A 15,339-nucleotide genomic window follows, 5' to 3' on the forward strand; every position below is an offset into this window, starting at 1 on the left:
TGCAATAAGAAGTTAAAAAAAAATTTTTTTTTAATTTTCCAGTCTAGTTAAAAAAAAAAAAAGAAAGAAAGAAAGAAAGAAAGCCAAGTTGCAGAACAGTACATACCGTATGTTCCATTATTGCTAGAAAACACACACACACACGCCCCTACATACATATGTATGCAAACAGAGAAAAGTCCTGAGTAGTTATACAACAAACTCTTAAGAACTGTTACCTCTGAGAAATGAGGTTAACAGGAGAAAAGAGAATCTTCGTTTTTTACTTCTGTGTTAAATACTTTGCCACATTAACCTATTACTTTTACAATTTTAAACCCCATTTTATACCAAACGCAGTATAACCAAGCTATCCTTAGCCCTTGGAGACAGGGGATTCCACTGTCAATTATGAAAAAGGGCTTGCCTCTTCTGGAAAGACGAACCTGGATGAAGAAAGAAACAAACGGGTCCTTACCAGGAATGGTTTTACAGTCTCCCAGGCTCTGAATTTTCCTGTCCAAGATGCGGCGCCCTCTGCTGAGAGTCTTAAGAAACTGCACTTCTTCTTCATTAATGATGTCCTTCACCATATCTGGGTCCTTCTTCAGCTCAGGAAACGCATCTCCCTGGCAAAGGGGAAACAGAGACGTGGACTCATTGAAGACAGGAACCATTCCATGAGCGCCTTAAAAACTCTCACTAATGGTATGCTAACTCCCACCCCAGCCCTCTAAGCTACGTGCATTAGCAGAACAGAGGTAAGCAAGGAGATACACCTACCAGCGACTGGACAACAACATCTACTAACGTGGCAAAGAACCCCCTGCTGGCATTGAGTTTCTCATGGGAATATCGGACAGCCCGGCGGAGAATCCGTCTCAACACATACCTGAAACAGGCAGAAGACCACCTCCTCTAGACAATCTTCCAAGCAGTTTTTAATGGGGTTTTTGGAATTCTACCCAAAGCAACATGACCAGCATTTTGACTCTTCCAGAGACTTTTTTTTATCTAAGTCCTTTTTTTGTGAGCCCCTGAGGACATTCATTCCAGCAGAAAACTCAGGAATATACCCAACAAATATGTGTTTTTCTACCACATTCTGCTGACCCAGAGATGTAGTCAAGTTCAGCCCAGACAGCTGATGACTCAAATCTCAGGACCTGCCTATCAGTAAGAAAACTGCCTGGGGCTAATCAATATGGACCCCATCCCACCCTTCCAATATCCTACCAGACAACCTAAAATACAACCTCTATCTTATGTTGTACTTAGCAACAAAGATTTAGTAAGAGTGGCAACTCTGTAACACAAGCTGAAACTCTCTTAATCCCTAAAAAAATACAAGGATCCCTCCAACTACCTAAAAGACAAAGAAAACAAGCATAAAGAATGGCTTTAAGTTCCACGGAGAGTCATCAAACTCACAGTGGCAGTCCTAACCCTGCCCCATGTGTAACAGACTTACCCCCGCCCTGTGTTGTCAGGTCGGCCACCATCAGCCAGTGCCACGGTGATGGTCCGGGCATGGTCAGCCAGCACCCGATAGGCCATATCGATCCCATCAGCATCATCAGCACCAACTTTCCCCGAGTATGGCCGGGCACCTGTGCCCTACAGATAAAAACCAGGAGGCAGCTTGTTAGGAAGCACCCTTCTGGCACCGCCTTGCCCTAGAAGATTCCAAGAGAACTGAATGGGCATAAGGGAAAGGATGACCCTCTTCCCAGATCTTTTAATACTAAAAAAAGGGACAGAAAGAGCCTCCAGCCAGACCCCTGCACTCAACAAACCACCGTGCCTTATGCTTAGAGCCTCTCAAGTTATTAACAATTCAATTAACAGATGGTCACAGGTACCCTTAGCTGACAAAGACATGCTTATTTTACCTTTGGCAGTACCGCTGACAGTACAACCTAGAAACCTCCACAGACAGCTGCATGTTTGCAAGAGGACCAGTACCTTCTGAATGGCTTCGAAGTAAGGAACAAAAAGGTCAGTGTCATAGTTGGACATCTTATTCTGTAGTACAGACACCAGCCGCTCCAGGCCCATCCCTGTGTCGATGCTTTTCTTAGGAAGAGGTTTCAAAATGCCATCGCTTTCCCTGCATGATCCAGAGAAAGAGAAGTTGAAACAAGGGCCCTAGGTGCCACCTCTCCCCGCTGGTTAAAACTCTGTTATGAAGCACAGATGACAGGCTGTGACTATTTGCCATCTGCCTCTGCCTGATTTGGTGGGAGGAGGGTGGAGGGGAAAAAGGGAAGAAGTACTCTGGGGCCTATGGAAGAGTGAGGCACGAGCCTGGGTGGCTCAGTGAGTTAAATGTCATGATCCCAGGGTCCCGGGATCGAGCCCCGCATCGGGATCCCTGCTTCTGGGCAGTCTGCTTCTCCCTCCCCTTCTGCCTCTTTCCACAACTTGTGCTTTCTTTCTCTCTCTCAAATAAAATCTTTAAAGAATAAAAAATAAAGGGTGAAGCAAGTCTCAAGGAAATGAGCTTTAAAACTGCAGTCCACGGGGCACCTGGGTGGCTCTGTTGGTTAAGCATCCAACTCTTGGTTTTGGCTTAGGTCATGATCTCTCAGTTGTGGGATCAAGCCCCACATCAGGCTCTGCACTCAGCGCACAGTCCGTTTCAGATTCTCTCTCCCTCTCTCTCTCCCACTCTGTCTTTCTCTCTCTGGTCAAATAAATAAATAAAATCTTTAAAAAAATCAAAATAAAAGGGGTGCCTGGGTGGCTCAGTCAGTTGGGGGTCTGCCTTCGGCTCGGGTCACGGTCCCAGGGTCCTGGGATCGAGCCCCGCATCAGGCTCCGTGCTCAGCGGGGAGCCTGCTTCTCCCCTGCCTGCTGTTCCCCCTGCTTGCGCTTGCTCTCTGTCTTGCTTGCTCTGAGTCAAATAAATAAATAAAAATCTTAAAAAAAATAAAAATAAAAATAAAATAAAATCGCAGTCCAAATTATAGCAAAAATGACATTATAGGAATAGTCCTAAAGCAGGTACTATGTGAAATAAACTAATTTATAAAAGATTAGGTTCACCAGTGTCTCAGAGATCATATGGAAAACCCGAGAAATAAAATCTAAATAATGTACACAAGATCCCCTGATGTCTTTAGTCTTGCTTTAGCTCTGTTCCACTATCCCAAAGACAAGGATGAGAAGACAGCCTGTGCTCTGAGTTCTTCTTTCTCTACTTGGCTTGGGGAAAGGTGCTGCTATTAGCAGGAAGAGTTTAGGACCCCAAGGCCACCTGTTATACTGGATGAACACAAGGTTCCAAATCTCCAGCACATTGGGGTCATCCTGGTTGACGAGGTGTGCGGCGTCCCGGCCCCCAATCCGGTCATAGTGGATCTCACTGCAGGGACCACATGGGCCCGTGTCACCCATCTCCCAGAAGTTATCCTTCATGTTGCCAGGGAGGATTTTGGTGTCATCCAGCCTGTGGAGAGTAGGGAAGATAAGCCCGGTTACAGCCATTGACAAGGATTCTTTTTTTTTTTTTAATTAAAGATTTTATTTTTATTATTTATTTGAGAGAATGAGAGAAAGAGAGCATGAGGGAGGAAGGTCAGAGAGAGAAGCAGACTCAGGGAGCCCCATGCGGGACTCAATTCTGAGACTCCAGGATCATGACCTGAGCTGAAGGCAGTCGCTTTACCAACTGAGCTACCCAGGTGCCCCCATTGACAAGGATTCTGCCCAGACTTGTATCCACTATTAAACACTATTAAAAGAGATCCTTATGCATTCCTATTTAAGAAAAAAAAGACACCTTCATTGGCAAGGACTAACGCTGGGCCCACACAGCAGGGGCTAAGGAAGCAGGACAGGATTCTTCTCAGGCGTGAATACAACAGAATACAAAATATACATAAAGCTACGTTCATAACTAAAGAAAAATGGGCAAAGACAGGGACAGAGCCTAGAAAGAACACATGAAAATGAAAACATCCATGCTCATATGACCTGAATTTAAGCAAATACTCTGCAAATGTTCCTTCATTTTAAAAAATGGAAACACCAGAAGCATTAAAATAGCTGCTGAGTATTTCAAGTCACTTTTCTATGCCTCAATTTAGTCAACTTTCTCACCTTAAAATGAATCTAGTCAACTTTCTCACCTTAAAATTTAGTAAAGTTAAAATTATTTCCAAAATACTGAACTCTCCTGAGAGCTGCTAGGTAAGACAGGCACTCAGGAAAGATTGTGCACACTGGATAAACAGGGTCCAGATACACACAGGCCAAACAAAACAGGATTCCCACCCAAGTATCTAAGGTTCGCGTGTGTTACTGGCCAAAATGTCCAAGTACACGTAGATGACAGAAACGAAGCAAGGAGGGGTTTCAGACCTAGTACCAGGGGAAGCTGGATTGGAGTAGTATTACTGGAGTCAAAGTAATTAATTCATAAATGAATGAATGAAACAGGAAAACCGCTAAGTGTGGTAAAAAACTATACCTTTTCTAAGAGTTAAAGTAAAAAGAGGAAGAAAATGAACAGAGCGCCTGGGTGCCTCAGTCAGTTAAGCGCCTGACTCTTGGTTTCGGCTCAGGTCAGGTCATGATCTCTGGGCCCTGCAATAGAGCCCCATGCCTGGCCCCCTGCTCATCATGGAGCCTGCTTGAGATTTTCTCTCTCTGCCCCTCCCCCTACTCACGCTGCGTCGCGCTGTCTCTCAAATAAATCAATCTTAAAAAAAAAAAAAAGGCAACGAATGCACCAAAGGATAATTGTTCCTAGTCACTCACCTCCATCTCAAAATGCACAGCCTGAAACAGGACAAGGCAATGCACTCCAAGCCCTAATAGCCCACCGAGGTACCAAGTCAGAAATCACTTCACTCCTCCACACTCAACGTGTGAGATGCATTCTTACCCCAAGTTTTGCCAGATCTGTTTGCACTCCAGGTCTGGTTCTAGGCCAGCTGCTTCATCCCCACCAAAGTAAGTAACGTAAAGTCTCTCAACTGGAATGCCAAACTCTTGGGTGAGAAGCTCCAGAGCCATCTTACATGCCAATTCCTACAAAAAAAGAACAAAAAGAAAAATGCGGAACGTGGCCAAGCCAAAAATCTATTTAGGTTAAGTAGAAAAGTGCAGACCCGAGGAATGCAAATATAAAACTACAACATCTTTACTATCAACCCAGACAAATTCAGGAACAATTTATACAAGATATCTAAAACATAAATCAGAATCATCAAATGCTAGGCACTGCATCCTGGACGGCGTAGATCTCCTCTTTGAGCTTACCTTGAAGTAATCTCCAAAAGACCAGGAGCCCAGCATCTCAAAGAAGGTGTGATGATAGACATCCTTGCCCACGTCATCCAGGTCATTGTGTTTGCCCCCAGCCCGGATGCATTTCTGGGTATTGGCAGCTCTGCTCAGCTTGGCCATGGGGTGAGATGGGTCAATAGTGTTCAGGAAGATGGGTTTGAACTAAAAAAGAAAGGGAACATTTCAGCTTTGAAGGAGATGCCGATCTATCAGGTGGTCACGTGGTGGCAGGAAGAGACCATACAGAAACTGCTGTTTGTGATTTATTTAATTAGCCTGGAATACAAACACTTGTGAGGCACGTGGCCTAACAGGGCAGCGGCAGAGGCAGCCTATCTTAGAGCAGCTTCTCCCTGGTCCTTGTTCTCAAACGGTCTCCACTATTGCTAGCAACACCACCTGCACCAGGGAAACGCCTGCTGGATCTGTGTAACAGCCAGAGGCTGATGTGGTGAAACGCACGCTTCCTCAGGAGTCTCTGGTAGTCAGGGCTTAGGACATCTTTCTGGAGGAACTTAGTCTAAAAGTGATGTGCTGGAGGCACCTGGCTGGCTCAGCTGGTAGGGCAAGCAACTCTTTGATCTCAGGGTCATGAGTTCAAACCCCACATTGACCACAGAGCTTACTTTAAAATTAATTATTGTTATTATTTAAGTTATTATTTAAAAAAAGTGATGTGCAGGCTTAATGGTAAAGGTGATAAGGAAAATAAAAAGCTGAGACCTAGGGGCACCTGGGTGGCTCAGTGGGTTAGGCCTCTGCCTTCAGCTTGGGTTATCGGGCACTCTGCTCAGCAGGGACCCTGCTTCACCCTCTCTCTCTGTCTGCCTTTCTGCCTACTTGTGATATCTCTCTCTCTGTGTCAAATAAATAAAATCTTTAAAAAAAAAAAACAAAAAAACAAAAAACTGAGACTTTTTTTTTTAAGATTTTATTTATTTATTTGACAGAGAGAAATCACAAGAGAGGCAGGCAGAGAGAGAGGAAAGGAAGCAGGCTCTCTGCTGAGAGAGAGCCCGATGTGGGACTCGATCCCAGGACCCTGAGATCATGACCTGAGCTGAAGGCAGTGGCTCAACCCACTGAGCCACCCAGGTGCCCCAAAACTGAGACCTATTAAGGGAGTAAAATCAGCAAACCTTGATGAACGACCAATGTGCAGAAAAGGTATTATTTTGCTCTGAGGATTTATCAAGTTACACTTTGATGTAACATTGTTATGTAAGTTTATTTATTTTCCCACTCACTAGACCTATCCAATCTGGTAGCCCATCAGTCACCTGTGACTTGTACAATTAATTAAAATGAAATTATCAGTAATTAATCAAAATTTTCTAAAAACAAAAATTCTGTTCCTCAGTCACATCAGCTCAGTAATCATGCATGGAGTACCTGGCCAGCTCATTCGGTGAAGCATGCAACTTCTGATCTTGGGGTTATAAGTTTGAGTCCCATGCCAGGTATAGAGATTACTTAAATAAATAAAATAATATAAAAAACTAAAATAAAAAATCATCAGACATGGCTGATGGCTACCATACTGGGCAGCCCAGCCATAGCCATAGAACATTACCATCATTGTCAAAGTTCCATTTGACAGTTGTGAACTAGACCATGAACCCCTTAAAAGCAAAAACTGTATTACTTATCTTTGTATATCCAGTACCTAGCATAGTACCTGAAAAAGGGCAGATTGCCTAATAAATACTATTTTTAAATGTTCAAAAAAAAAAAAAAAGGCAAAAACCCATCAACGTATTTCTGATTAAGAAGCAGTCAGAGGCAATACAGCACAAAAGTTAAGCTAGGCAAACGACTGCTGGGGTTCCAATCCATACTCCAGCATTCACCAGCTATGTCAGCTTGGGCAATTTACCTGAGCTGTTACTGCATCAATACAGAGTGAGGATTAAATGAGTCAGCTCACATAAAAGACGTAGAACAATTCCTGGCACATAGTAAGTGCAAAATATATCAGTCTAATAATTACTGTTATTCAGAGAACATTAGGACACTGGACTCCTGGGGCGCCTGGGTGGCTCAGTCATTAAGCGTCTGCCTTCAGCTCAGGTCATGATCTCAGGGTCCTGGGACTGAACCCATATCAGGCTCTTGCTCAGCAGGGAGCCTGCTTCTCCCTCTCCCATTCTCCCTGCTTGTGTCCCCTCTCCCGCTGTCTTTCTCTCTGTCAAATAAATCAATAAAATCTTAAAAAAAAAAATAAAAGCAAACACTGGACTCCCATGGTTCTTCTACCAAGTATAGTTGGCACATGTGGGAGAAGATAAAACTCTAGGAATGCCGGAGTAGAAGAGAACTTCCCAGGACTCCAGAAAACCCATCACCTCGAAAGTCCACATAAAATTAGTGCCCCCTGGGGCAATTGTGGGGCTCGTGGGTTAAAGCCTGTCTTAGGCTCGGGTCATGATCCCAGGGTCGTGGGACAGAGCCCCGCATCGGGCTCTCTGCTCAGCAGGGAGCCTGCTTCCCTCCCCCACCTCTGTCTGCCTCTCTGCCTACTCGTGATCTCTGTCTGTCAAATAAATAAATAAAATCTTAAGAAAAAAAAAATTAGTGCCCCCTATTCCACATGCAGACAAAGGAATCACATATATAATTGAAAACATGCGTATAATTATACCGTTAATGTTATACAAGATGTGTTCCCACCGAGGTGACTAGGTGGCTCAGCTGGTTAAGTGTCTGCCCTCAGCTTGGGTCATGATCCCAGGATCCTGGGATCCAGCCCTGCGTCAGGGTCCCTGCTCAGTGGCAAGTCTGCTTCTCCCTCTCCCCCTGACCCTCCCCTGTGCTCCAGTTCTCACTGGCACACGTGCTCTCTCTCCCTCTCTTTTTTTTTTTTAAGATTTTATTTATTTATTTGACAGAAAGATCACAAGTAGGCAGAGAGGCAGGCAGAGAGAGAGAGGGAAGCAGGCCCCCTGCTGAGCAGAGAGCCGGATGCGGGGCTCGATCCCAGGACCCTGAGATCATGACCTGAGCCGAAGGCGGCGGCTTAACCCACTGAGCCACCCAGGCGCCCCTCCCTCTCTCTAATGAATAAATTAAAAATCTTTTAAAAAAATAAAAAACAAAGAAAGAAAATGTTCCTATTCCTATTGCCTCTAATTTTCTATGTCAGTAAAGGAAAGAAAATATCAACTTATCAGTTAGTACAGAGTGAGACACATTCTAAGGGCCAGTCGGTCCACGGGGCTAAGGGTTCCAAGAAAACCACCAAAGGAAAGCCCTGAAGGCATTATGTAACCTGAATCCACTTCCAGGCCACAATCAGTCTGATATACAGTGTTCAATATTACAACAAAGCTTTCAAATTATCTTTTAAAGCTCACCACCCTAAACATAAATCAGCAGTGGATCCAAACTGGCAATGGTGGCGGTAGCTTCAAGAAAGAGTTTAAAAAAAAAAAAAAAAAATCATTATGGGCTCCTAGGTGTCTCAGTCTGTTAGGCATCTGACTCTCGATTTTGGCTCAGGTCATGGGCTCAGGGTCCTGGGATCAAGCCCCATGTGGGCTCTAAGGTCAGTGGAGAATCAGCTTGAGATTTTCTCTTTCTCTCCCACTACCCCTACCCCTCTCACTGACCCCTACACATGTGTACACACTCTCTCTCGCCTGGGTGGCTCAGTGGTTTAAGCCGCTGCCTTCGGCTCGGGTCATGATCTCAGGGTCCTGGGATCGAGTCCCGCATCGGGCTCTCTGCTCAGCAGGGAGCCTGCTTCCCTCTCACTCTCTCTCTGCCTGCCTCTCTGCCTACTTGTGATCTCTGTCAAATAAAAAAAAAAAAAAAAAAAAAAATTAAAATAAAAGGTAAAAAAAATCAATAAAGTTACATGACTCAGAATGTGAACAAAAGCAAAGCTTTGAAATAATTCTGAAATAAGTACTCACTTATTTTATAAAGAAAAAAATAAGGGCGGGGGGGCACCTGGGTGGCTTAGTCCATTAAGCATCTGCCTTCAGCTAAGGTCATGATACCAGGATTCTGGGACCAAGCCCCGTGTCAGGCTCCCTGCTTCTCCCTCTTCTGCTCCCCTTGCTTGTGCACTCTCTCTCAAATAAATAAATAAAATCAGAAAGAGAGGAAAGGAGAGAAGGAAGAAAGGAAGGAGGGAGGGAGGGAGGAAAAAGAAGAAAAGAAAGAGAAAGAAAAAGAAAAGAAAACAAAGAAAGTAAAGAAGTGAAGGAAACTCACAGTAGCTGGGTTAACAGGTCTCTTTGGAGCTCGGCAAGATTAATCTAGCCAGTGGCTAAGAAAACACAGCTTTTTCCTTAGAAGAAAGTAAAGGCAAAACTTTATACAGAGCAGGGGCACCTGGCTGGCTCAGTCGATAGGACATGCAACTCCTGAACCACAGGGTCTAAGTTAAAGCCCCATGTTGGGTATAGAGCTTAATTAAAAAAAATAAGGGGCACCTGGGTGGCTCAGTGGGTTAAAGCCTCTGCCTTCGGCTCGGGTCATGATCCCAGGGTCCTGGGATCAAGCCCCACGTTGGGCTCTCCGCTCAGTGGGGAGCCTGCTTCCTCCCCTCTCTCTGCCTGCCTCTCTACCTACTTGTGATCTCTGTCTGTCAAATAAATAAATAAAATCTTTAAAAATAAAAAAATAATAATAAATTAGGGGTGCCTGGGTGGCTCAGTCATTAAGTATCTGCCTTTGTCTGGCTCAGGTCATTGATCCCAAGGTCCTGGGACCAAGCCCCACAACAGGCTCCGTGCTTGGTGGGAAGCCTGCTTTCCCTCTCTCCCACCCCCGCTGCTTGTGTTATTGCTCTCTGTGTCTCTCTGTCAAATAAATAAATAAAAATCTTTTTAAAAAATTTAAAGAAATTAAATGAATAAATAATGTTAAATCAAAGAAAGAGTAAGGAAAAACACTTACCTGGTTCATGCCCGCATTGGCAAAGAGCAAAGTGGGATCATCCAATGGGATGGTGGCAGATGAGTGAACATAGGTGTGCTCATTTCTCTTGAAGAAATCTATAAATCGCTGCCGGATTTCACTTGCTGTTAGGGTTGAGTCCATCTTGAAAATAACCCTACGGAACTAAGCAGAGGAAAAAAAGAAGGAAAATTAGAGGAACGGAAACTAAGAGATAAGAAGGCATTACACAAGACTCCTGGCTTCTTAAGCCAAATCAAATCAGGACACCGGAAAGCTGTTTGATCCTAAAACCTCTATGTTGTAACGTCCAAGGCTAAAATCATTATGGAAGCAAAACTTGCTGCACTAGCAGACAACAGTCCCACATGTTCTTCCTTCCCATGCCAACCTCAATAGGTTCAATACACCAACACATCAAGTAGAGCAGGAGTGTTTCTTCATGTGTTCATTTATTCCAAAATATGAAGATGTACAGCGCATCCTCTGTGCCAAGGCCTAGGCCAGGAATTAGGAAATGGGAATAAAAACCTCATGGTTTACAGTCTAGCAGAGAAGCCTACTGTGGATGCAGGGGATGCTCAGAAGACCTGGGTTCCAGTCCTAGCTGTAAATCCTTAATGGAGTTACTTCACTTCAGCAACACGTGGAAGGGTCCATATGAGATGAACAATAAGGCCCCTTCCAGCTCTGTGTTCATCTACATGCCTAGAATCGTGCATAGTCCCATGACCCCTAAAGCCAGGGTCTTTAGGTTTGGCCTGACCACCTTAGGGAAGCTGCTGTCAACAGTAGTGGACCTGGAGATGGGGCCAGTTATATAAGGAACTGTCTGCAAGTAGGACTATACCTGCCTCCACCTTGCCTGAGCACCCCCAGAACAACTGGCTGGCAGACTGCTACCTTCCCAGCTATTAGGTTACTAAGGGGTGAGGATGCTGCAGCCACACTGAGGAGGTGGAGCTCAGAGCAAAGAGAAAGGGGTTCAGAAGAGAGAGAAATTAAGAAATGAGACTTGACCATTTCAAAGCTCTTTCACACTTACTACGATTTCCCTGAGAGGCAGGTTGGGGAAAAGTGACAGTCCCTGGTGAGCAGGTGCCAATCATCAGCATGGTACTACAGTGCCATCAGCACTGGCTGTCCAGAAAAATGGGAACCATCTAGCTGACATGAGTCTCTAGAATTCGAGACCCAACTCTAACCATAAATAAGTTACTGAGTCCCAAATTTCTTTTTTGGGTTTTTTTTTTTTTTTTAAGATTTTATTTATTTTTGGGGGCTCAGTGGGTTAAAGCCTCTGCCTTCGGTTCAGGTCATGATCCCAGGGTTCTGGGATCGAGCCCCGCAATGGGCTCTCTGCTCAGCACGGAGCCTGCTTCCTCCTCTCTCTCTGCCTACTTGTGATCTCTGCCTATTAAATAAATAAAATCTTAAAAAAAAAAGATTTTATTTATTTTTTGAGAGATGGAGAAAGAGAGTGCACACACTCAAGTGCAGGGGAGGGGAGGAGAAGCCAATGTGGGATTTGATCCCAGAACCCTGTGATCATGACCCGAGCTGTAGGCAGACGCTTAACCCACTGAGCCCAGTTTCCTTTTTGTGTAAAAAAGTAGTATCTACGCTGCCTACTCCCCGCTGTTGTGAGACTCAAAACCCATCCGGCACTTGGAAGAAACTTGTAAACTGGAAAGCCCTAAAGGAACATGGATGCTATTACTTCACGTCACTTAGTGCAAAGTTGTTTTTTCCCTCCTTCTAAGAAGATAAAGAAGCACACAGTGATTCATGGCTAACCACAATTTCAAATGATTAATTCACAATTCAATCAACTACTTACGGAAACAAAAGCCCTTTGGGCAAAAAGATGGTGAAACACTGGCTGAAAGAGCCCCAGAGCAGACTAAAACTCCCACAGATAAGGACTTTAATGCCCACGCAAAGGAGTCAAGGCCAGGGTTTTTAGAAACTTTGCCATACCCCATCCCTCCTCATCGTGGCTCTCAATCAAACTTAACGGTGACAAAAATTAATGTACAGTGCCAATTCTGACTGAGCAACATCAGAGCAGTTTCAAAACGTTCACTGCTCCTCCTCTAAACAGGCTGAGGTAAATGAGCTGTGTCCCAAAAGACTTGTAGACTTCCCATTTTGCTTACTCATTCAACATATATAAACGCATACTGTGCGAGGGACCAAGAATGAGTCTACGCACCCAACGGGGAGACAGTCATACAGAAAGAACTGCAAATGATATAAGGATCCGATATATTCACAGTATGCCATATAGAGACAGGACTCTTAAAAGCCACATCGCCATCACAAATTCATTTATTCACTATATACTGGAAGGTTGTATAGTATTTATATCCACTGAAAAGTGGGAGAAAGGGTGGTCCTCGGATTCTACTTCCCAGCAGAGGCTGTAAAGGTCTGGAGTACCTTAAATCACACCGGCCTTTGGGTTTAAGGCTCCAGTCCTAGGACCTTTCAATGTTCTCTTCATTTGCCAAGTAAGCTGTCTACCCTACCCCCTCTTTTCCATTTCCTAGGTAACTCCTCGACTTTGATATATCAATTCCGAAGACACTCATTTAAGAAGCCTTCTCCTTCTTGACCAGATTCTCCCTATTCCCCCCCCCCGCCCCCCCCGTAGCTTCAGGTGTCTTCCTTTAAAACGTCTACACCCACTGGACTGCTTGTTCAACGTCCATCTCCCCCATCACGCTGTAAGTTCCACCCCCGTGAGAATCATGACTGATTTCTGCTCACCATACGGGAATAGCCTCAACATCTAGTCCAATGACTGCTAAGTAAATATTTCAGGATTAGGTATGATCCTTTAATAGCAAACGGTGAGCGAACTGGAAGCACACCGGGAAACGCACTCTCTTTGAAAGTAATAGCAGAACATGATGGGGCACAGGCAGTGCCTCCAGATGAACCTGAACAAGTACCGCCTAGTTTTAAGAATCTAGGAAATGGCTCACAGAGGAATTCCATCCATCTAGCCCACCCTCCCACACACCCCCCGCCCCCAACACACTCAGAACCTCCTCGCCCTCCCCGAGGGGTTAAAACCGGAGGAGATAAAACCTCAGCTTTGGGCAGGTAGTCAATGGCAACCGTGATCCTCCCAAGGTCTTGGTCCTCCGCAATGCCACCCGAGGCCACTCGGGCCGCGGCGCCCCAGGGGTCTGAAGATGCCGCTCCCCTGCGGTGCTGTAGCCGGGCGGCTGCCTCAGCCCCAAATCCACCACAGGCCCTGGTTCCAGAGGCCTCGTGGGGCCTGGCCCCAGGGACCCGCTGGGACGGTTGCGCTTTCAGGCCTACGACCTAGCAGCTCTAGCGACACCGCAAATCTCTCCGAGGCCCGTCTACTTCTCCCGAGGGACGCCTTCCCCAACTCCTCCATAAGGACCCCCCCAACCCAGAGACCGAGGTTACCTGTTCCCGCAGACGCGCAGCGGCACTGGCCGCGAGCCACGACAGACCGCAGCCCTCACAACCCTGCCCAGTCAGAGCGCCCAGATGGAAAGTGCACCGCCCAGCCTTATCTTTACGAGGTATTATTGGTCAGTCTAGATGCCAATCAACCTGAGCACAAATCAGCTTACTAGTTGGTTCCAGAAAGGCGGCTCTATGTCGGCTGATGCAATGGCCGGGAATTGAAGGGCAGGGATACGTCACGTGACCGGGTAGGCTGCGGGCTTCTGGAGGTCGACATTTTGGTTTGCAAAGTCCTAATACTCGACCTGGTTAATAACGGTAACCGGCGACATGTGTTTGTTAAAAGTTATAGCTCTTGGTGTATAGTTCTGTTCATTGTGGAAATACGTTACTTTCGTATATAGAAGTGCATTCTATACATAAGGACGCTCAAGCTCAAAAGCCAGTTTAAAAAAACAAACAAACAAAAAAAACACTTTAACTAGCTTCCCAGTTCTCCCCAACTCCTTAATCATTATCCCACCTAACATTTGTTGAACATGTAGTATGCAGCCGGCACTGTGATGTACGCTTTCGAGCTGATCTTCACAACAACCTTATAATAGTTACTAATTATTACCTGTTCTTAACAGCTAAGGAGACTGAGGCACCCAGAGCACAAAACCAAGAAAGAAAAGTGTTTGTTCTGATCCACATTGGCCCAAAATAGCATATTTGGCCTAAACAATCTGAGAAATGGGTCAAACTTTTGTGCCACCACAATTAAAAGGGAAAGCCAAAATTATACAAGTTATATTTTCAAAATAAAATAAAGTGATATTGGTTGTAGTCTCAATACCTTTATTATGTTGCTGGAGCCGTCGCTATTAGGATAGCACCTTCACTCGTGAAAGAATTAGAGACATATTTACAAATTTTTTTTTCATTCACCCAATGACTGTGTCAATACACATGAAGAGAAATAGTTGAGGCCCAAATGTAACATTTTTCTAAGCATTCTACCTGAATTATCCAGTTCTCTATGATATGTTTCTCTTGTTGGTAGTGCAACTATATAATAGAAAGAAAACAATTTTTTAAAGATTTTATTTATTTATTTGACAGACAGAGATCACAAGTAGGCAGGGAGGCAGGCAGAGAGAGAGAGAAGAGGAAGCAGGCTCCCTGCTGAGTAGAGAGACCAATGCGGGGGAATGATTCCAGGACCCTGGGATCATGACCTGAGCTAAAGGCAGAGGCTTTAACCCACTGAGCCCCCCAGGTGCCCCAGGAAAACTATTTTAATGCTACATACAAATTGTGTATTATAGGAAAATTCTTATTCTGGACTAAGCAAATAGGCTTGCAGGTAAGAGTAAGTGCTATACACATGACTTACTCTGAAGTAAAACATTGGCTGAACCTCTTGGGAAATGAGGAAGCTAATAGAGCTCAAGATAGGACAACTTAAATACTTAAGTTTTGGAATTATGTAGTCCTAGGTTCTAATTCTCCCATGGCACCTAAAATATTTTTAGCACCCATAAAATGGACTTAGACCATTCATTTATTTGCTATCAGGTCAAATGAGAGTGACTGAATAGTTTTCAGACCATAAGTTGTTAAGAAATGACCTGATACCTTTAAATTCAGATCCTGATCTGGTGCGTCTAGGAGTGAGGCCTGATACTCTGCATTCTAATGGACTTCCACAGGTCCTACTGATATCTA

The 15,339-nt window shown here is 44.8% G+C and overlaps 1 protein-coding gene across 3 annotated transcripts in view; it reads right to left on the reverse strand.

Annotated features, from left to right (window-relative positions):
• AARS1 (alanyl-tRNA synthetase 1) overlaps positions 1 to 15,339 on the reverse strand; it is a 28,241-nt gene that overhangs the window by 9,589 nt on the left and 3,313 nt on the right. The window contains exons 1-9 of one of the 3 annotated variants that reach the window (XM_045989097.1): positions 13,627 to 13,697; positions 10,180 to 10,344; positions 5,248 to 5,436; positions 4,871 to 5,016; positions 3,239 to 3,430; positions 1,945 to 2,089; positions 1,451 to 1,596; positions 763 to 871; positions 458 to 608 (exon numbers count right to left, since the gene is read on the reverse strand). In XM_045989097.1, coding sequence (XP_045845053.1) covers positions 458 to 608; positions 763 to 871; positions 1,451 to 1,596; positions 1,945 to 2,089; positions 3,239 to 3,430; positions 4,871 to 5,016; positions 5,248 to 5,436; positions 10,180 to 10,323 — 1,222 coding nt within the window. In that variant the 5' untranslated portion in view covers positions 10,324 to 10,344; positions 13,627 to 13,697. Of the gene's footprint in view, positions 1 to 457; positions 609 to 762; positions 872 to 1,450; positions 1,597 to 1,944; positions 2,090 to 3,238; positions 3,431 to 4,870; positions 5,017 to 5,247; positions 5,437 to 10,179; positions 10,345 to 13,275; positions 13,546 to 13,626; positions 13,698 to 15,339 lie in introns of those variants that run through there. The other 2 variants (XM_045989098.1, XM_045989096.1) reach the window with 2 other exon arrangements.

This window comes from Meles meles, chromosome 19 (assembly GCF_922984935.1).
Source record: "Meles meles chromosome 19, mMelMel3.1 paternal haplotype, whole genome shotgun sequence".
Taxonomy (NCBI): domain Eukaryota; kingdom Metazoa; phylum Chordata; class Mammalia; order Carnivora; family Mustelidae; genus Meles; species Meles meles.